This window comes from Balaenoptera borealis (genome assembly GCF_965194805.1).
Source record: "Balaenoptera borealis genome assembly, chromosome: 8".
NCBI classification, from domain to species: Eukaryota; Metazoa; Chordata; class Mammalia; order Artiodactyla; family Balaenopteridae; genus Balaenoptera; species Balaenoptera borealis.
Window position 1 is genome coordinate 57,713,095 of NC_138865.1, and position 21,930 is coordinate 57,735,024.

The window sequence follows — 21,930 nt, forward strand, 5'->3', positions numbered from 1 at the left end:
AATGGAGGGGAGCGGGGGCGGTAGGTAGAGTATATATTGAACTGAAAGGTATGAAGAGGTAATAAAAGGGGGTAAGGTACTATGGCCTACTTGCCATAACTACAAAACAGAGGATCTCTCTGGAAAACCCTTTCCAAGGTAACAAAATTAATTTTGTAACAAATTCTAAAGCTGTGCTACCATCACATAGTAAGAATATTTCTATTTGAAATAGATTTTTTCTTAAAGACATATATACTGTGACATATATACATGTTTATATAAACCATCTCACACACACACACACACCCTTGAATTATCCTAAGATAAGTTTTTTAATTACTTCATTTCAGGGGAACAAATTATTTGGTCATCTTTGTGTAGTTGAAGTCAGGTCTGATGCAGTAAGGCAATCTCAATTGTTCAGGCGCTTCCATAACATGTTGAGCAATAAGGTTTATTAACTATATCCCTCTTTGTTGAGTAACAAAAACCCAACCTGAGGTGGTATGAGCAGAAAGGGAGTCCATTATAGTTATACAGGGCTATTTCATGGAAGCCAAGAGCAAAAATAAAATCAAGTCTGAAGCAGGTATGTGAATGAGTAAGGGTATCAGCAGGAAGAAATGGCATACTCAGAAGAGTTCACTGGAAGAAAATTTAATGAAGATATTTACAGAAATGTGAACAGGTTAAGAGAACCAAAAAGATATGATGAGGCACCAAGAACCAGCAAGACTGGAAAACCAGTACCATGGCTTAGGGGGGTCAACTGGAAGGAACGTTGTTACCATAGTCCAACACAAGCCACAGCTGTGGAAGAGGACCCAACTTGACAGAAGCTGTAGCTGCCAAAAATGAAACCACCGCCAGGAATGCACTGGAGCAGAGGGAGCAGGGGAAATAAACACCCTGACTTTCTTTGCTTTCCTTTCTTCCTCCACCCTCTTAATCTCCTGCTGGTGCACCCACTGTCCAATTCCAACCCCAAAGCCAGAGGGCAAAGGAGCCCAGATCATGCAGTCCACAGAGGTCAGCCTCTACAAGGCAAAACAGAGACCATAGGAGAATGATTCTAGGGCAAGTAAAAAGTGAATAACCAGCACAATATGGAAACAAAGACCACTATAACAGTACAAAAATCACTAATTCAGCACACAGTCCCTTTCCCAGGAACACCTTCTCTGTAATATATAGGGTGTGCATATATATATGGGAAACTAGGACATTCAAAAAGGATTGTTACTAGGACTTCCCTGGCAGTCCAATGGTTAAGACTCTCCACTTCCACTGCAGACAATTCTTTTTTTATAGGTTTAGTAATAACTTATGAGTTGCTTTATTATCAACGAATTTTAAACCTCAAAGGAGACATGACCTCATTATTCTTAGCTTTTCTAATTCAACTCTGAATATTGAAGCATTAAGATATGCTATGATAATAATTTAACAACTTTTAAAGATCCTAAAACCATTAAACAATGATACATCTCAATAATAAAACAGTACCACTGCAAAAAAAATTTTATACCCCAAAGCTTTAGCAAATACAATTAAAAAGTGGATATCTATATTTTTATGTCACTTGTATACACCTTGATTTTTCCACAGTAACAAACCATGAAAACACTAATGCTTTTAGAAAAAGTTTAAATAAAAACAAAGTTAAAAATAGATAATAGCAAATCACACTAAATTTCTAATGGTTCACCAACAGAAATCTGCAGATCCATAATGTGAAAATAGGCCTTGTTCATATCTTTCTGCTTTTTTGAGGACAACAAACTTTTTGAACTTAAGTGTTTCCTAAAGAACTCATTTGCCAAATATCTGTTTGATTCCTTTAGAAAAACAGAGTCTTCAAGCTATTTTAAGGTGTAAGGAATTTAATTTTATATGCTTTTTTGAAAAATATAACTGAGTTAGAAAGCAACTAAATAATTTGAGGCTGACAGTATGGCAAAAGAAAACAGGTAGAAAAGTGAAAGTATTTATGTCAAAGCTACTATAGCACACGTAATGGCATACACACAAAAAAATTAAGGAAGTAGAAATCATGGAATGGATGGAACTCATTAGCCAACTAATGCTTTTGCTAGTTCCCAAAATATGCCTACCCAATATATAATCTTTATAGTTCTTTATCATAGTAAGTGGGCTAATACTAAAACCAAAACATTTTACCTAAGCACTTTTATCTGGAGAGTATGTATACGGTAGTAGGAAATCAAGGAGAAAACCAGCCTAGAAAGCAATAGTGTAGAATATGCACTGTGTTACAGCCTGTGTCCTACATAACCTTTTGAATGCATGACCTTTAAGTTGCTGAAGGTTGCCTCAGAATTTGGCTCGGTTTGATGGAAACATCTGTTCCCCTTGCAGGTATACTGTAAGGACTTTTTTCTCAGTTGGATTCAGAACACAGCAAGTGAGCCCTTGTCTGTCCAATCATACAGACACCAACACTTGTAAATCAAGTTCTGGGAGGACAACAGCAGGTCCACAGTCCGTCACCCTTTCTTAGCCAGCTAGGCCAACTGACTGCTGTGAGAACTGCTCTTATCATGTCATCAAATCAAAACATGTTGAGATGAGGGACTATAAGAGGCATCTGCAGAATTCCCAAAATGCAGTGACTTTGGAACATTGACAGATGCATCTGTCATTTTATACCTTCAACTAACCTGATGTCCACTGGCCAGACACAGAAAAGCTGTCCAAGATTGATTCCAACTCTTTCACGTTATTTTCACATGTCTCTACCAGAAAAGCCTGGTGCTTCTTAGCCTTTTAATTAAGAAAAAAATTACACATAATAAGGTCACGCATTATAAGAGTTGCAGATTTTTTATGTGAACACATATAGCACAATTAAGTATAAACGAGCTAATAATTACTCCATTCAAATCTATTATTAATAAACTTCTTTCTGTCATAATCATACCTTTTACTTGGCTTAATGCAACACTGTGTAAGGTCTCGATAACAATTTACTGAGGTCTTAGTGCCTGGCACTATTCTCAGTATTTTAACATAACAATTCTTTTTATCCTCACAACAAATCTATGAGGGAAGGGCTATCATTATCCCAATTTTACAGATAAGGAAACAGAGACACAGAGAAATTAAGGAAAACTTTAAAAGATCACGCTTGCAGTCATGTAGCAAATTGCCAGATGGTGGTCAAAAGTGAATGCAGTATGACCAGTTAGAAGGAACTGGAGCAGTTTACTCAAGAGGTGATGGTAGCTTAGATTAGGGTCTTAGCAGAGCAAAAGGGGTGTGGGGTGTATGCACTGAAGGATGTTGGGGGGGTGTATACTTAGAAGGTGGAATGGCCAACCTTGGTAACACTGCACTGGGTTAGATGACATTGACTAGATTGGATTGGATTGGACTGGATTAGATGAGATTGGAAAAGTGCTCAGATAAAATGAGGAGTCAAGACTGATCCCACTTTTTCGGGAGGGGGCGATGCTGAGATGGAGGCGGTGGCAGCTGAAGCGGATCGTACTCTCTTTGTGGGCAACCTTGAAACGAAAGTGACAGAGGAGCTGCTTTTCTAGCTTTTCCACTAGGCTGGGCCAGTAATAAAAGTGAAAATTCCAAAAGATAAGGATGGTAAACCAAAGCAGTTTGCATTTGTGAATTTCAAACATGAAGTATCTGTTCCTTATGCCATAAATCTGCTTAACGGAATCAAACTTTATGGAAGGCCCATCAAAATTCAGTTTAGATCAGGAAGTAGCCAGGCCTCACAGGAGGTCAGTCTGTCATATCCCCAGCATCATGTTGGAAGTTCAAGCCCTACTTCCACATCTCCTAGCAGGTATGAAAGGACAGTGGATAACATGACTCCATCAGCACCGATAATTCAAAGATCTTTTTCTTCTTCAGAAAATTTTCAGAGACAAGCAGTGATGAACAGTGTTTTGAGAAAGATGTCATATGGAGGGAAATTTGGTTCTCCACATCTGGATCAACCAGGATTTTCCCCATCAGTTCAGTCACATAATCATACTTTTAACCAGTCTTCAACCTCCCAGTGGTGCCAAGATACACCATTATCACGGCAAAAAGTCAGACAGAATTCTCATCCCTACATAGTGGATAGACATTATAGCCGTGAACAGCTTTACACTGATCACGGGTCTGACCATCATTACAGAGGAAACAGAGATGATTTCTTCTACGAAGAGAGAAATCACGATGGCTGGAGCCATGACTATGATAACAGAAGAGACAGGGGTAGAGATGGAAAATGGTGCTCATCTCGACACTAACAAGTGTTAAAAGGATGTTTTCATAGGGTCTTTCTAGGCCCTTTTTCTTAAGTTGTTTCTGGGAATGTTTTCTTAAAAAAACTCTATAGAGCAGCTTTACAAGTTGCCACATTTCTTTAAAAAATTTTTTAAACCTAACTGCAGTCCAATACAGAAATGAGAAGAATTGTGGTTCTAGTTTTATTACATTAATAACCTTTCACCTCAGGGTTTTAAGAAGAGGAAAGGGTTTTATGCAAAAGAAAGTGCCACAATTCCTAACCATTTTAGACAATTGAGGAACGGATGTATTATATCGATTAGTTGTATTATGAAGCAAATATTTTAATTATCTGTTATCTTTTTGTATTGCAAGAAGTTTCTTGTTAGGGAATCAGATTTTTGGTATATATAATGGAAAACATTCAAGTTGACAGCCTGAAATGACTCAGTATTTTGTTAATAAATGAGAAAATATAAATTCAGTGATTCATTTTACTAACATTTGAGAAAACCTTTTGGTCAAGTTTAGGGATAAATCATATTATTTAACTTCTTAGAGAACTTAAGTGCAAGTTCTGTGACATGATCTTGAGTTTTATCATAAGTGAGCACACAGGTATACATCTACACTTGCTATTCCATTATAAAATTTTAGAATTTGCTCATTAAATCATGTTCGATGTATGACTGAAGTCACTCAGGAAGTTAAATATCTCTAAATGTATTTTTTTACAGTAAAAATACAGTGTTAATGTAAATCTTTTTATGGAAAAACAAATTTGTAAATGTATAGTCAGATAAAACAGTAAAGTGTTTTACCGAAAGTATTCTTTTTTGGGAAAAAAAGGTTCACGAAACCTTTTAGTGCTGCCTCTATCACTCAAATTTCTAAAATTATGACACTTTCAAAGTGCCCAGGACAAGTGTACAAGGACACATTTTATTATGGAGACTGTACAGGTTGCTTTTTGTTTTTGTTTGAACATTTGAAAGAATTTAATCTAAAACACTTCGATTTAAAAAATTTTAAATCTTGTTTAACAAAACTTTCATGTATCAAGATGCCGTTTCCCTTTCATTGTAGATATTGCTTATAAAAATTCATTCCTGGGCTTCCCTGGTGGCGCAGTGGTTAAGAATCCACCTGCCAGGACCTCGGAAAAAGAGTGGAGGCAAAAATCGAGAAGATGCAAGAAATATTTAAAAAAGACCTAGAAGAATTAAAGAACAAACAGAGATAAACAATACAATAACTGAAATGAAAACTACACAAGAAGGAATCAATAGCAGAATAACTGAGGCAGAAGAATGGACAAGTGACCTGGAAGACAGAATGGTGGAGTTCACTGCTGCAGAACAGAATAAAGAAAAAAGAATGAAAAGAAAGGAAGAAAGCCTAAGAGACCTCTGGGACAACATTAAATGCAACAACATTCGCATTATAGGGGTCCCAGAAGGAGAAGAGAGATAGAAAGGACCAGAGAAAATATCTGAAGAGATTATAGTCAAAAACTTCCCTAACACAGGAAAGGAAATAGCCACCCAAGTCCAGGAAGCGCAGCGAGTCCCATACAGGATAAACCCAAGGAGAAACATGCCAAGACACATAGTAATCAAATTGGCAAAAATTAAAGACAAAGAAAAATTATTGAAAGCAGCAAGGGAAAAACAACAAATAACATACAAGGGAACTCCCATAAGGTTAAAAGCTGATTTCTCAGCAGAAACTCTACAAGCCAGAAGGGAGTGGCATGATATGCTTAAAGTGATGAAAGGAAATAACTTACAACCAAGATTACTCTACCCGGCAAGGATCTCATTCAGACTCGATGGAGAAATCAAAAGTTTTACAGACAAGCAAAAGCTAAGAGAATTCAGCACCACCAAACCAGCTCTACAACAAATGCTAAAGGAACTTCTCTAAGTAGGAAACACAAGAGAAGAAAAGGATCTACAAAAACAAACCCAAAACAATTAAGAAAATGGTCATAGGAACATACATATCGATAATTACCTTAAACGTAAAAGGATTAAATGCTCCAAGCAAAAGACACAGGCTGGCTGAATGGATACAAAAACAAGACCCATATATATGCTGTCTACAAGAGACCACTTCAGACCTAGGGACACATACAGACTGAAAGAGAGGGGATGGAAAAAGATATTCCATGCAAATGGAAATCAAAAGAAAGCTGGAGTAGCTATACTCATATCAGATAAAATAGACTTTAAAATAAAGAATGTTTCAAGAGACAAGGAAGGACACTACATAATGATCAAGGGATCAATCCAAGAAGAAGATATAACAATTATAAATATATATGCACCCAACATAGCAGCACCTCAATACATAAGGCAACTGCTAACAGCTCTAAAAGAGGAAATCGACAGTAACACAATAATAGTGGGGGACTTTAACACCTCACTTACACCAATGGACAGATCGGCCAAAATGAAAATAAATAAGGAAACAGAAGCTTTAAATGACACAACAGACCAGATAGATTTAATTGATATTTATAGGACATTCCATCCAAAAACAGCAGATTACACTTTCTTCTCAAGTGCGCACGGAACATTCTCCAGGATAGATCACATATTGGGTCACAAATCAAGCCTCAGTAAATTTAAGAAAATTGAAGTCATATCAAGCATCTTTTCTGACCACAACGTTATGAGATTAGAAATGAATTACAGGGAATAAAACATAAAAAACACAAACACATGGAGGCTAAACAATACATTACTAAACAACCAAGAGATCACTGAAGAAATCAAACAGGAAATCAAAAATAAAACCTAGAAACAAATGACAATGAAAATACAATGATCCAAAACCTATGGGATGCAGCAAAAGCAGTTCTAAGAGGGAAGTTTACAGCAATACAAGCCTACCTCAAGAAACAAGAAAAATCTCAAGTAAACAATCTAACCTTACACCTAAAGGAACTAGAGAAAGAAGAAAAAACAAAACCCAAAGTTAGCAGAAGGAAAGAAATCATAAAGATCAGACCAGAAAGAAATGAAATAGAAACAAAGAAAACAATAGCAAAGATCAATAAAACTAAAAGTTGGTTCTTTGAGAAGATAAACAAAATTGACAAACCACTGGCCAGACTCATCAAGAAAAAGAGGGAGAGGACTCAAATCAATCAAATTAGAAATGAAAAGGAGAAGTTACAACAGATAGCGCAGAAATACAAAGCATCCTAAGAGACTACTACAAGCAACTCTATGCCAGTAAAATGGACAACCTGGAAGAAATGGACAAATTCTTAGAAAGGTATAACCTTCCAAGACTGAACCAGGAAGAAATAGAAAATATGAACAGACCAATCACAAGTAATGAAATTGAAACTCTGATTAAAAATCTTCCAACAAACAAAAGTCCAGGACCAGATGGCTTCACAGGTGAATTCTACCAAACATTTAGAGAAGAGTTAACACCCATCCTTCTCAAACTCTTCCAAAAAATAGCAGAGGAAGGAACACTCCCAAACTCATTCTATGAGCCCACCATCACCCTGATACCAAAACCAGACAAAGATACTACAAAAAAAGAAAATTACAGACCAATATCACTGATGAATATAGATGCAAAAATCCTCAACAAAATACTAGCAAACAGAACCCAACAACACATTAAAAGGATCATACACCATGATCAAGTGGGATTTATCCCAGGGATGCAAGGATTCTTCATATATGCAAATCAATCAATGTGATACACCATATTAACAAAATGAAGAATAAAAACCATATGATCATCTCAATAGATGCAGAAAAAGCTTTGGAAAAAATTCAACACCCATTTATGATAAAAACTCTCCAGAATGTGGGCACAGAGGGAACCAACCTCAACATAATAAAGGTCATATACGACAAACCCACAGCAAACATCATTCTCAATGGTGAAGAACTGAAAGCATTTCCTCTAAAATCAGGAACGAGACAAGGATGTCCACTCTCTCCACTATTATTCAACATAGTTTTGGAAGTCCTAGCCATGCAATCAGAGAAGAAAAAGAAATAAAAGGAATCCAAATTGGAAAAGAAGAAGTAAAACTGTCACTGTTTGCAGATGACATGATACTATACATAGAGAATCCTAATAATGCCACCAGAAAACTACTCGAGCTAATCAATGAATTTGGTAAAGTTGCAGGATACAAAATTAATGCATAGAAATCTCTTGCATTCCTATACACTAATGATGAAAAATCTGAAAGAGAAATTATGGAAACACTCCCATTTACCATTGCAACAAAAGGAATAAAATACCTCGGAATAAACCTACCTAGGGAGACAAAAGACCTGTAGGCAGAAAACTATAAGACACTGATGAAAGAAATTAAAGATGATACCAACAGATGGAGAGATATACCATGTTCTTGGATTGGAAGAATCATTATTGTGAAAATGACTATACTACCCAAAGCAATCTACAGATTCAATGCAATCACTAACAAATTACCGATGGCAGTTTTTACGGAACTAGAACAAATCATCTTAAAATTTGTATGGAGACACAAAAGACCCCTAATAGCCAAAGCAGTCTTGAGGGAAAAAAGCGGAGCTGGAGGAATCAGACTCCCTGACTTCAGACTATACTACAAAGCTACAGTCATCAAGACAATATGGTACTGGCACAAAAACAGAAACATAGATCAATGGAACAAGATAGAAAGCCCAGAGATAAACCCACGCACCTATGGTCAACTAACTTATGACCAAGGAGGCAAAGATATACAATGGAGAAAAGACAGTCTCTTCAATAAGTGATGCTGGGAAAACTGGACAGCTACATGTAAAAGAATGAAATTAGAACACTCCTTAACACCATACACAAAAATAAACTCAAAATAGATTAGAGACGTAAATGTAAGACCAGACACTGTAAAACTCTTACGAGGAAAACATAGGAAGAACACTCTTTGACATAAACCACAGCAAGATCTTTTTTGATCCACCTCCTAGAGTAATGGAAATAAAAACAAAAATAAACAAATGGGACCTAATGAAACTTCAAAGCTTTTGCACAGCAAAGGAAACCATAAACAAGACGAAAAGACAACCCTCAGAATGGGAGAAAATATTTGCAAACGAATCAACAGGCAAAGGATTAATCTCCAAAATATACAAACAGCTCATGCAGCTCAATATTAAAGAAACAAACAACCCAATCCAAAAATGGGCAGAAGACCTAAATAGACATTTCTCCAAAGAAGACATACAGATAGCCAAGAAACACATGAAAAGCTGCTCAACATCACTAATTATTAGAGAAATGCAAATCAAAACTACAATGAGGTATCACCTCATTGGGCATCATCAGAAAATCTACAAACAACAAATGCTGGAGAGGGTGTGGAGAAAAAGGAACCCTCTTGCACTGTTGGTGGGAATGTAAATTGATACAGCCACTATGGAGAACAGTATGGAGGTTCCTGAAAAGACTAAAAATAGAATTACCATATGACCCAGCAATCCCACTACTGGGCATATACCAAGAGAAAACCATAATTCAAAAAGACACAGGCACCCCAGTGTTCATTGCAGCACTATTTACAATAGCCAGGTCATGGAAGCAACCTACATGCCCATCAACAGACGAATGGATAAAGAAGTTGTGGTACATATATACAATGGAATATTACTCAGCCATAAAAAGGAACGAAATTGAGTCATTTGTTGAGATGTGGATGGATCTAGAGACTGTCATACAGAGTGAAGTAAGACAGAAAGAGAAAAACAAATATCGTATATTAACACATGTATGTGGAACCTAGAAAAATGGTACAGGTGAACCGGGTTGCAGGGCAGAAGTTGAGACACAGATGTAGAGAACAAACGTACGGACACCAAGGGGGGAAAACTGCAGTGGGGTGGGGATGGTGGTGTGCTGAATGGGCGATTGAGATTGACATGTATACACTGATGTGTATAAAATTGATGACTAATAAGAACCTGCAGTCTAAAAAACAAACAAACAAAAAACAACTAATACTAAACTTTCTTTGGGTTATTTGTATGGAAATATGTTAATATAAATGTTTCAGACATTACATGAAATGTCTAAAAATCTTATATGTTCTCGTATAATGTTATAAGTCATAATTCTAGTTATTACTTTAAAATGTATATCTCAGAAATAACTAAATTTCCTTGTCAATTGCATTATTGTGAACTTTCATCAAATCTTTAACCGTGGTCATTTTTAAGTTTTTTGTCATTTACAGACAGTTCTGGGTGTACTCTGATGCTTTTGCAAAACTGTTCCTATAAAAGGGTTTCATCTTCAAGGAATTCATGGAAAATACTCTGACAAGTACAGGTTTCTGGTAACTGACTATATTGCTGAACTGAATGAATAAGCAGCTTCAGAACTCTAATGGAAAACTGATGAATTCATAAAAGTCCTAACAAAAGATCAAGATGAGAAAAAAAAATTAATTACATGGGACTGAGTGAACTGATGAGGATGATTATAATTTTTGTGACTTTCTGTTTGAATTTAACAAAAAAAATCCCACAAGGACTCAGAGGCAAAAAAATATACAAATCAATTTTCACTGCAAAGTAAAGGACCTGTTACAGTGGAGGATTACTGGACTGAATGTCAATATTATGACATAGTATGAGTGTGTTTCGTGTTTGGTAATTGCAATCACTGTTGCTTTTGTTGTGGCCATCCATTTACAATGTTTGGTGTCAGTTTATTTATCTCTTGTAAAAATAAAATACAGTGTGTGTGTGTGTGAAAAAAAAACAACAAAAAAGAAACATTTATACAGAAAATCTGATGTAATCCACAAAAAGTTACAAGAATCATAAGTGAGTTTAGCAATGCTGTAGAATATAACATCAAAATTGAAATTCTATTTCTATATAGTAGAAGTGAATAATAAGAAACTTAATTTTTTAAATACCACTTATAATATTATAAGTAAATATGATATAGTTAGGAATAAATCTGACAAAAAAGGTGCAAGACCTGTGTACTACAAACTTCAAAACATTGCTGAAATTTTAAAGGGCTTAAATAAATGGAGAGATATACCATTTCAACGGTCAAATGACTCAATATTGTTAAGATATCAATTCTTGCCAATATGATCTATAGATACAATACACTAAGGATACAAGAAAAAAAAAAAAAAAAAGAATCCGCCTGCCAATGCAGGGGACACGGGTTAGAGCCCTGGTCCGGGAAGATCCCACATGCCGCAGAGCAACTAAGCCTGTGAGCCACAACTACTGAGCCTGTGCTCTACAGCCCGCGAGCCACAACTGCTGAAGCCCACGTACCTAGAGCCCGTGCTCCGCAACAAGAGAAGCCACCACAATGAGAAGCCCGCGCACCTCAACGAAGAGTAGCCCCCGCTCACCGCAACTAGAGAAAGCCCGCGTGCAGCAACGAAGACCCAACACAGCCAAAAATAAATAAATAAAATAAATTTTTTTAAAAAAGACTGATCCCAAGGTTTTGGACTAGAAGAACTGGGCGCATTTCAGTACTTCAGTGAGAACAACGGAAGTAGAAAAGGTCTTATTTTGGCTATTTCTGTTTGTTTATTTACTTGTTTGCTTGTTTTTGGCAGGGACTGTAAATCATAAATTCGTTTTGATCATATTCCATTAAAATACCTTTACGAGACTCCCAGCACCAGTAGAATACCTGGCAAATAACAGACCCTAAATATATTTGAATTAACAAAGAACAAATAAAGTAGAAAAATACAGGAGGCAGCTGGACATACTGGTATAAAGCTCAGAAGAGAAGTCAGATATAGGCTTGGGAATCATCTAGGGATATGTGAAGCTTGTCTTGAGAGTGTTTGATGGGAAGAGAAAAGAGCCTTGGATAAAGACTAAGGAACTCCAGAATTTAATACTTAGAAAAGAAAAAGTCAGCAAAGAAGACTGGAAAAGGAGGAAGAAAAACAGAAGAGGATAATGTCATGAAAACCAAGATTAAAAAAACATTTCAATGCCACCTGTCCAATGTCCAATGTCACAGAATATTCAAGCAAAATGGAGACTAACAAGTGTTCACCAGACATGGAAGTCACTGGTGACCATGATGAAATCTGTTACAACCCAGACTAGAACAGGTCAAAGGAGGAGTAAGCCTGTACTTTTTTGTCTTAATTTAGTGAGAGATAAGTAAATGGAAACGGGAAGTTTAGACAACACTTTTTTTGGTAAGAAGAGAAGGGGAGATAAAGGGCAGTAGTTGGAAAGAAGAGTAGGGATGGAGAAGAGTTTTGGTTTTTTTAATAAGTGAGAAACTTAAGCATGTTTAAAAGCTGATGAGATAGAGGCACCAGTAAAGGAATGCTTATAGAAACAGAAGAAATGGATATAGATATTACAGGACAAAATTCATCTGTAAAATATGCAAAACTAATAATTCTTTCTTTAGACATCAGTTCAATTATCAGTTTTTTGGAAAAGCTATCTTTTACTCCCTGAGTGTATCAATTCCCTCTATTAGAATCTTCTCAGCACTTATTAGAGTTGTAGTTCCACATTTATTTGAGTAGGTCTTTTATTAATGTCTATCTCATTGAACTCAAGCTCAATAAAAATATGGTCTTTTATTTTTTGTCCTCGTCAATGTATCCCCAGCACCTAGACAATACTGAGTAGATAAAATAAGAGTTAAATATCATATTAAACATGCTACCAACATGCCATCAACAGAAGATTGTTAAATCAATTAGGATTCATCCACAATGACTTTAAATAGAAGCAGGAAGCTCTTCTTCATATCCTAATATGGAAAGATCTCTAAGCTATATCTTGGAGTTAAAAACAAAAGAGGAGGTGGAAAAGGTATGTTCTACTATAAAATAAACGATCCAATGTCCAACTGAAAGCCCTCTGAGTTGGGAAGTAAAACCAAACAAACAAAAACAAAACAAGACTTTAAATTTTCTGCATTAGCATATCATTAGTAACATGCTTTTTAATGTCGTCATATTAAACAAGTTAATATAGGGGGAAAAAAGAGAACAGTATATTTAATATGCTACCATTTTACTAAGTGTGTAAAATTCATGTGTGTGTGTATGTGTGCATATCTGTAAATGTAGAGAGAATCGCTACACAGAATCACAAGAAAGTAGTAACTAGGGTTGCCTCTGGGAAGAGAATCTTGGCGGCCAAAGGTTGGGAAGAAATAAATTTTACTTTTCACTGTATAACCTTTTATCTTCGAAATCTTGTATTATGTGTACCTATTACATTCAAAATTCAATTAGATTTTTGAAAAACTGCAAATAAAACAAGCCAACAAACAAACAAAAAACACTTTCCCATGGCAAATAAGCATGAATATTGTTAATGTGTTAGGAAACACTATGAGGACCAATTGAGCAAAGAGGCCCAAATGAAGATTTCTGGATATTATCAAAGTACAGACTCACTGACTGACGTAAGATTCATATCCATAGAAAAAGAAACACCAAATTTTAGTTATTAAAAAATTAAATAAGTAAAAGAGTCAAAATGGAATATATTATTACCAATGGGCACCAATCAAAGTTTATCTGAAAAACATAGTATTTATAAAGCGCCAATTATATATATGTGATAATACATTGTAAAGTTATTTTTAATCATTACTTCTAATTATTAAACATTTAAGTATTCTATTAAATTCTTTGAGTTTATCTATATTATCCTTGTAGTAAAAAATCAAGCAATTGAGAAAAAGAGAAGGTAACTCAATCCTCATAGGTACATTTTATTCAGAGTTCGCTTCATAATTATAGAAATCTTAATATATAATTTTATATATAATAAAACTATATTTTATATAATAAAAATTTTATTTATATAAATATATATTATATACAATTTTAAATTCAAATAGGATCATAGTATATAACTTATTTTTTCATTCATAGTAGGTCTCAACACCTTTCCACATCACATTTTTTCAGTTGCATAGCACTCCAGTGTTTAGATGAATTAATTTATCCATTGTAAATGAATTTAACCAGTCCCCTACTGCTAAGATTTATAGGTTATTTGCATTTTTTCTACTAGTGACAATACTACAATATACATCCTTACATGTGTACTTCTATATCTTTGCATGCACATTCAAGTATATCTACTCAATAAACTCCTAGAAATAAATTTGATGGGTAAAGGGGTATGTACAACTATTTTTAGACAAGGGTTATCAAATTGCTCTCTAAAGAGTCCAACTTGTGTAAACTACCATGAACAGCAGAAGTGCCTATTTCCCCGTACCTTTCCAATGGTAAGCATTATCAACTTATTTTACTGTGCATTTCTTTAATTTTAAATAAGATTAAGCATTTTTTCATATGCTTATAAGCCACCTGTATTTCTTTTTCTGTGAACTGCCTTTTCATGTGCCCATTTCTATATTACATTGTCCACATTTTCCATAGTGATTTATTACAGTCCTTTGCAAATTATGGAAACAATCACTTTGTCATACATGTTGCAAATCATTATTGCCAATTTGTCATTTGCCTTCTGACTACATTCTTAGAAACAAAAATTTTTTAGGTAATCAAATTTATCAATAATTTGCTTTGGGACTTCTAGATTTTGTGTCGTACTTTCCTTGTTCCAAGATTATAAAACACTTAAATTCCCTTTTTCTTCTGGTGCTTTTTTTTTTTATTGGAGTAAAATTGCTTTACAATGTTGTGTTAGTTTCTGCTGTACAATGAAGTAAATCAGCTATATGTATACCTATATCTCCTCCCTCTTTATCTTCCTCTTTTATGACTCTGATCAATCTAGAATTTGTTTGATATAAGCAATATGGCAGGGACTTAGTTATATTGTTTCCTCTTATGTATAGCCAGTTATTTAAAAACTATTTATGAGATAATCTATCTTTATACATTGATTTGGCATATTGTATGACATTGTGATTTATAATAAGGAATATATATTTGATCTTCACCCATGGTTCCTGGCACAAAACTCCTAAAACCCTTGTAATTTCCCGTATAAGAGTCATAAAGGCATTTTTTGTTATACTATTTAGTTTTGCTCCCAGTTCCCGAAATAGCTTCAGAGTGATAAAGGTGAAATGGGTGTCAAAATTCCTTTCAACCACATCTGAGTTTTATGTTAATGAGTTGATTTTTGGAAGGACCCTAGATAACCTAAGGATGGGGGCTGGTTGCCAGGGGAACCAACCATGTGATTAGAAGGTTGGAACTTTCAGTTCCACCCCCCCAACCTCCTGGGAGGAGAGAGAAGCTAGAGGTTGAATCAATCACCAATGGCTGGCTTCACTGGTGGCGCAGTGGTTAAGAATCCACCTGCCAAGGCAGGGGACACGGGTTCGATCCCAGGCCCAGGAAGATCCCGCATGCCACGGAGCAACTAAGCCCGCGGGCCACAACTATTGAGCCTGCGTGCCACATGCCTAGAGCCCATGCTCTGCAACAAGAGAAGCCACAGCAACGAGAAGCCGTGCACCAACACAAAGAGCAGCCCCTGCTCGCCGCAGCTAGAGAAAGCCCGCGCACGGCAACGAAGACCCAATGCAGCATAAATAAATAAATAAATAAATAAATAAATAAATAAATAAATAAAATCACCAATGGCCAGTGATTTAATCGATCATGCCTACATAATGAAGCCTCTATGAAAACGCAGAAGAATGGGGTTCCAGGAGCTTCTGGATTGGGAAACACCTGGAGATGCCGGTAGGATGGCATACCCAGAGAGCATGGAAGCTCAGAGAGTCTTCCCACATACCCTGCCCTATGCCGTTCCCGAGTTATACTTTTATAAAAACAAACAAACCTGCAATCTAGTAAATAAACTGTTTTCCTATGTTCTGTGAGCCACTTTAGCAAATTAATGGAACCTGAGAAGGAAGTTGTGGAAACCTCCGATTTATAGCCGGGTGGTCAGAAACACTTGCAACTGGCCTCTGAGGGTGGGTGTGTGTGTGTGTGTGTGTGTGTGTGTGTGTGTGTGTGTGTGTGTTCAATTGTAGGACACGTAGCTGGTGTGGCAGAATTGCTTGGTGCGGGGAAATCTACACACACTTGGTGACTGCCAGTGTTCTGTGTGAGCAACGTTGCATGTAGAGAGAGGAGACACATGAGTATGTTTTTCCTCAGAGCTGAAGTTTTTTCCTTTATGCATGCAACTTTATCACATACTAAATTCCCATACATATTCATAGCTATTTTTGAACTCTCTGTTGCATTGATTTCTCTATTTTGTCAATATCAATTCTTAATTATGGTAACTTTATTTTTTATTTTTACTGAGATATAATTGACGTAACATATAATTCACCCAATTAAAGTGTACAATTCAATGTTTTTAGTATATTCACAGAATTGTGCCATCATAACCACAGTCTAAATTTAGAACACTGTTGTCCCCACTAAAATATATGCCATATGCATCGACTGCCACTCTCCATTCTCCCATTTCCACACCCAGCCCCTGAGCAACCACCATTCTTATTTCTGTTTCTATAGATTTGCCTCTTCTGGACACTTCATATAAATGCAATCATAAACTACAGCCTTTTATGACTGACTTCTTTCACAAAGAATAATATTTTCAAGGTTCATCTGTGTTATAGTATGTATAAGTATTTTGTTTATTTTTATTGCTAAATAATATTACATCATAGGGATAAGTCACATTTTATTTATCCATTCATCAGTTGAAAAACATTTGGGTTGTTTCCACTTTTTGGTTATTATGAATAATGCTGCTATGAACATCCATGTACAGGTTTTTTTTTTTTTTTCTTTTTAATGAAGTTTTTGTTTTAGAACAGTTTTAGATTTACAGAAAAATTGCAAAGGTAGAAAGACTTCCCATGCACCCTGTGTCCAGTTTCCTAATTGTTGTTAATATTTTACAATTAATGAATCATTTGTGACAATTAATGAACCAGTATTGACACACTATTGTTAAAGTTTATAGTTTATTCAGACTTCTTCAATTTTTCATGTACAGGTTTTTATGTGGATGTATGTTTTCATTTCTCCTGGGCATATACCTAGGAGTGAAACTACTGAGTCTTATGGGCACTCTAGGTTTAACTTTTTAAAAACCTGCCAAATGTTTTTCCAAAGAGGCTTCCATTTTTTACCTTCCCACCAGCAAAGTGTGAGGAGTCCAACTTCTCCACATGTTCACCAAAACTTGCTACCGTCCATTTTTTAATTATAATCATGCTAATGAGTGTGAAGAGGCATCTCATTGTGGTTTTGATTTGCATATCCCTGATGAATGATTTTGAACATCTTTTAACATGACTATTGGCCATTCGTATATATTCTTTGAAGAAATGTCCACTTAAACTTTTAGCATATTTTTAATTGTTATTTCTCTATTATTAAGATGTGAGAGGCATTTATACATTTTGAATACAAGTTTTTTATCAGTCACTTGATTTGCAAAAATCTTCTAGCACTTTGTGATTGTGTTTTCACTTTCTTTACAGTATCCTTTGAAGTACAGAAGTTTTTAATTTTGGTGAAGTCCATTGTATCTATTTTTTTGTCACTTGTGCTTTTGCTGTGGCTCCTAAAGAATCATTGCCTAAGAGTTTTGTAGTTTCAGCTATTGTATTTGGGCCTACGAACTATTTAACTTTTGTGTAGGGGTTCAAATTCATTCTCTAGCTTGTGGATACCCAGTTCTTTCAGCACCATTTGTTGAAAAATATTACTCTTTTAATATAATTAACTTGAATTAACTTGGCACCCTTTTCAAAAACAATTAAACATAATTGTAGGGGTTTATTTCGGTACTCTCAATTCTTTTCCATTGATCTCTATGTCGACATTATGCCAATACCACACTGTCTTGATTACTATAGCCTTGTAGTAAGCTTTAAAATTGGGAAATGTTACTCCTCCAACTTTACTCTTCTTTTGCAAGATTATTTTGGCTATTCTGTCTCCTGCATTTCCATATGAATTTTACAATCAGCTTGTCAGTATCTCCAAAAAGCCAGCTGGGATTTTGATAGAGATTGCACTGAATCTATACATCAGTTTGAGGAGTACTAATATCTTAACAAGTAATAACATTAGTTCTTATGATCCATGAACATATAATGTCTTTCCATTCACTTAGGTCTTGTTTAATTTTTTTAAGTGATGATTTCTAGTTTTCAGCATACAATTCTTGTATTTCTTTTGTTGTTACTCCTAAGTACTTTATTCCTTTTGACACTATCATAAATGAAATTGTTTCCTTTATTTCATCTTTGGATTGTTCATTGCTGGTGTATAGAAATACAATTGATTTTGGCATTGATCTTGCATTGTACCCTGCAACCTTGCTAAACTTATTTATTATTTCTAATAGTTGTGTGTGTGTGAATTCCTTATAATTTTCTAATATACAAGATTACATGATCTGCAAATAGATAGTTTACTTCTTCCTTTCCAAAATTAATGTATTTTATTTCTTTTTCTTGCCTTATTGCCCTGGCTGGAACCACCAGTACAATGTTGACTAAACATGGTGAGAGTATACATCCTTGTCTTGTTCCTGATCTTGGAAAGAAAGCAGTCTTTCACCATTAACTTTGATGTTGGCTCTAGGTTTTTCATAGATGCTCTTTCCCAGGTTGAGAAAGATCCTTTCTTCTCCTAGTTTGTTGAGCATCTTTATCAAGAAAAATGTTGAATTTTATCAAATTTTTTCTCTGTCTATTGAGATGATCATTTGGTTTTTGTCATTCTATTAATAAAGTGTATTAACTAGTTGATTTTCAGATGTTACACCAGTCTTACATTATGGGATAAATCCCACTTGATCATAGTGTAAAATCTTTTTTATAAATTGCTGGATTTGGTTTGCTAGCACATTGTTGAGGATTTTGGCATCTATACTCAAAAGGGATACTGGTCTGAGTTTTCTTTTCTTGCTATGTCTTTGGTTTGTTATCAGGGTAATAAAACTAACTTCACATAATGAGAGGGGAAGTGTTGCCTCCTCTTCTCTTTTTTGAAAGAATCTGTGAAGAACTGGTGTTAATTCTTCTTAAACATTTAGTAGAATTCACCAGTGAAGCCTTCTGGGCCTGGACTTTCCTTTAAGAAAAGTTTCTTGATTACTAAGTCAATCTCTTTATTTGTTATAGGTCTATCCAGATTTTCTATTTCTTCTTTACCAGTTTTGGTAGTTTGTGTCTTTCTAGAAATCTGTCCATTTCATCTAAATTATCTAATTTGTTGGCATATAGTTGTTCACAATATTCTCTTTTAATTCTTTTATTCCTGTATAGTCAATAGTTGTGTCTCCTCTTTCATTCATGATTTTAATAATTTGAGTCTCCTCTCTTTTTCTCTTGGTCAGTCTAACTAAATGTTAATCAATTTAGTTATCTTTCCAAAGAATCAACTTTTGGTTTCACTGATGTCCTCTATTATTCCATATTATTATTTCTTTTGTTTCTGCTTTAGTCTTTATTGTTTCTTTTCTTCCACTTCTTTTGGGTTTAGTTTGCTATTCTTTTTCTAGTTTCTTAAGGTGAAATGTTAGGTTATTAATTTGAGGATTTTTTTTTTAATACAAGTGACTCCAGCTATAAATTTTCCTCTTAATCACTGTGCTAGCTGCATCCTATAAGATTTGATATGTTGTTTCAGTTTTCACTCATCTTATTTCAAATAAGGTCAGTCCCCTTAAACAGAGCTGCAGAGCTCTTTCCCCTTACAGCCAGCCAGCCTACCCCCTGGGCAGAACTCCTGTGCCACTGCATTGGAGTTGGGAGTGAGGATCCACTTTTCCAAAACAACAATCCTGCTCTCTAAGTGACCAAGTGCAACCCGTGGTGTTCTGGGGCAAGGGCAGTTGGCCCCAATATTCTTGGTCTGCCATGCCTGGGGTAGAACTACTACATTCCAAATGAAAGCTGGGTAGAGGAAGAGAGATCTGGTCCTCTCAGCCCTGCTTGCCTGGAATAGAGTTGCTACAACACAGGGGTCTGACAGATGAGAAATTCCAGCAGTGTACCTCTCCTACAATGAAAGCATAGCCCCAGCCTTGGAGCTAGAGAGAGAGGAAGGGATCATCCTCTTGGCTGCAACAGCCCAGGGTAGAGGTTCTGTAACAAGGAGCAGGGGGTAGAAAAGGGGTTATGGAACCAGCCATCACTCAAATGCCATACTCTTTCTGTTCTTACTGAAATTTACTAGATTTTCTTATTTTCAATAGCTTTAGATACAATTTACATAATTCATCCATTTAAAGTACACAATTCAATGGTTTTTAGTACATTCATAGAGTTGCTCAACCATCACCACAATCAATTTTAGAACAATTTCATCACCCCAAAAAGAGATCCCATTCCCATTAGCAGTCACGCCCCATTTTCTCCCAATCCCTTCAGCCCTAGGCAACCCTAATCTACCTTCTATCTCTACAGATAGCCTACTTTAGACATTTCATATAAATTGAATTATAGATTATATGTCTGGCTTTTGTGTCTGGTTTCTTTCACATAGCTTAATGTTTTCAAGGTTTATCCATTTTGAACCACTGATCAGTACTTTATTTCTTTTTATCCCTGAATAATATTCCATGTTATGTTTTTACCAACTTTTGTTCATCCATTCATCAGCTGATAGACATTTGGGTTGTTTCCATTTTTTTGCTGTTATCAAAAATGCTGCTATGAATATGTAGATGTATATTTTCATTTCTATTGGGTATATACCTAGGAGTACAATTACTAAGTCATATGGTAAACTCCAATTTTAACATTTTGAGGAACTTCCAAACTATTTTCCAAAGTGGAGGCATCATTTTACATTCCCAGCATAAGTGTATGAGGATTCCAATTCTTTCACATCCTTGCCAATAATTGCTATTACATGTCCTTTTTATTACAGTCATCTTAGTGTATGTGATACAATATGTCATTATGGTTTTGATTTGCATTTTCCTGATGACTAGTGATACTGAGCAGCTTTTTATGTGTTTACTGGCCATTTATATGTTTTCTATGGAGAAGTCTCTTTTCAGACCTTTTGTCCAGTTTTCGATTAGATTGTCTTTCTATTGTTGAGTTATAAGAGTTCTTTCAGTTAAAACTCCTTTATCAGATATATGAGCTGCAAATATTTTCTCCCATTCTATAAGATGTCTTTTTACTTTTCTGATGGTGTTCTTTGAGGAACCAAGGTTTTTAATTTTGATGATTAGTAGATTTTCTTGAATGAAAGTTTCTCCTTTGCCCTTAGGACAATTTTCAGAGCTTTATATGGTTGGTTTTTTTGTTGTTGTTTTTTTAAATTTTTCACCAATTAAATTTTTTTTTGTTAGGTTCACCAAGCTCCTTACTCCATCATTTCAGAAGTTCTTCCCTACAATATATTTTAATGTCCTAAAGGTTTAGTATCCTAGGACTTCTTATTCAGCATTTTCCTAATATTATCATAGAAGTATATTTCCAGAGGAAATCCAGCATCATATTCACAAATTACATGCATATACACACACTCTATTATTTCAATACATATATTATCTTTAATGCTCACTGAAAATCCTGCACAGTAGATATTATTAGCACCATTTTACAATGAGCAAACAGATTCAGAGGGATAATGTCACTAAAGGTCACACAACTATTATGAGATGGAGTTGTGATTAAAACCCAGATCAATCTGTCGCCAAAATATATGTTTTT

The 21,930-nt window shown here is 35.3% G+C and overlaps 1 protein-coding gene and 1 pseudogene across 23 annotated transcripts in view; one reads left to right on the forward strand and one right to left on the reverse strand.

Moving 5' to 3' along the window:
- CCDC171 (coiled-coil domain containing 171) overlaps positions 1-21,930 on the reverse strand; it is a 379,181-nt gene that overhangs the window by 238,688 nt on the left and 118,563 nt on the right. For all 22 annotated transcript variants that reach the window (XR_014247354.1, XM_082401590.1, XM_082401606.1 and 19 more), the window contains one exon: positions 2,664-2,766. Coding sequence is in view for 21 of the 22 variants with exons in the window: in XM_082401590.1 (XP_082257716.1) it covers positions 2,664-2,766 (103 nt within the window). In the remaining variant the exon portion in view is untranslated. The remainder of the gene's footprint in view (positions 1-2,663; positions 2,767-21,930) is intronic.
- LOC309633171 (RNA-binding protein 7 pseudogene) lies at positions 2,778-6,282 on the forward strand (annotated as a pseudogene). The gene has a single exon. The product of its transcript is annotated as an RNA-binding protein 7 pseudogene (transcript).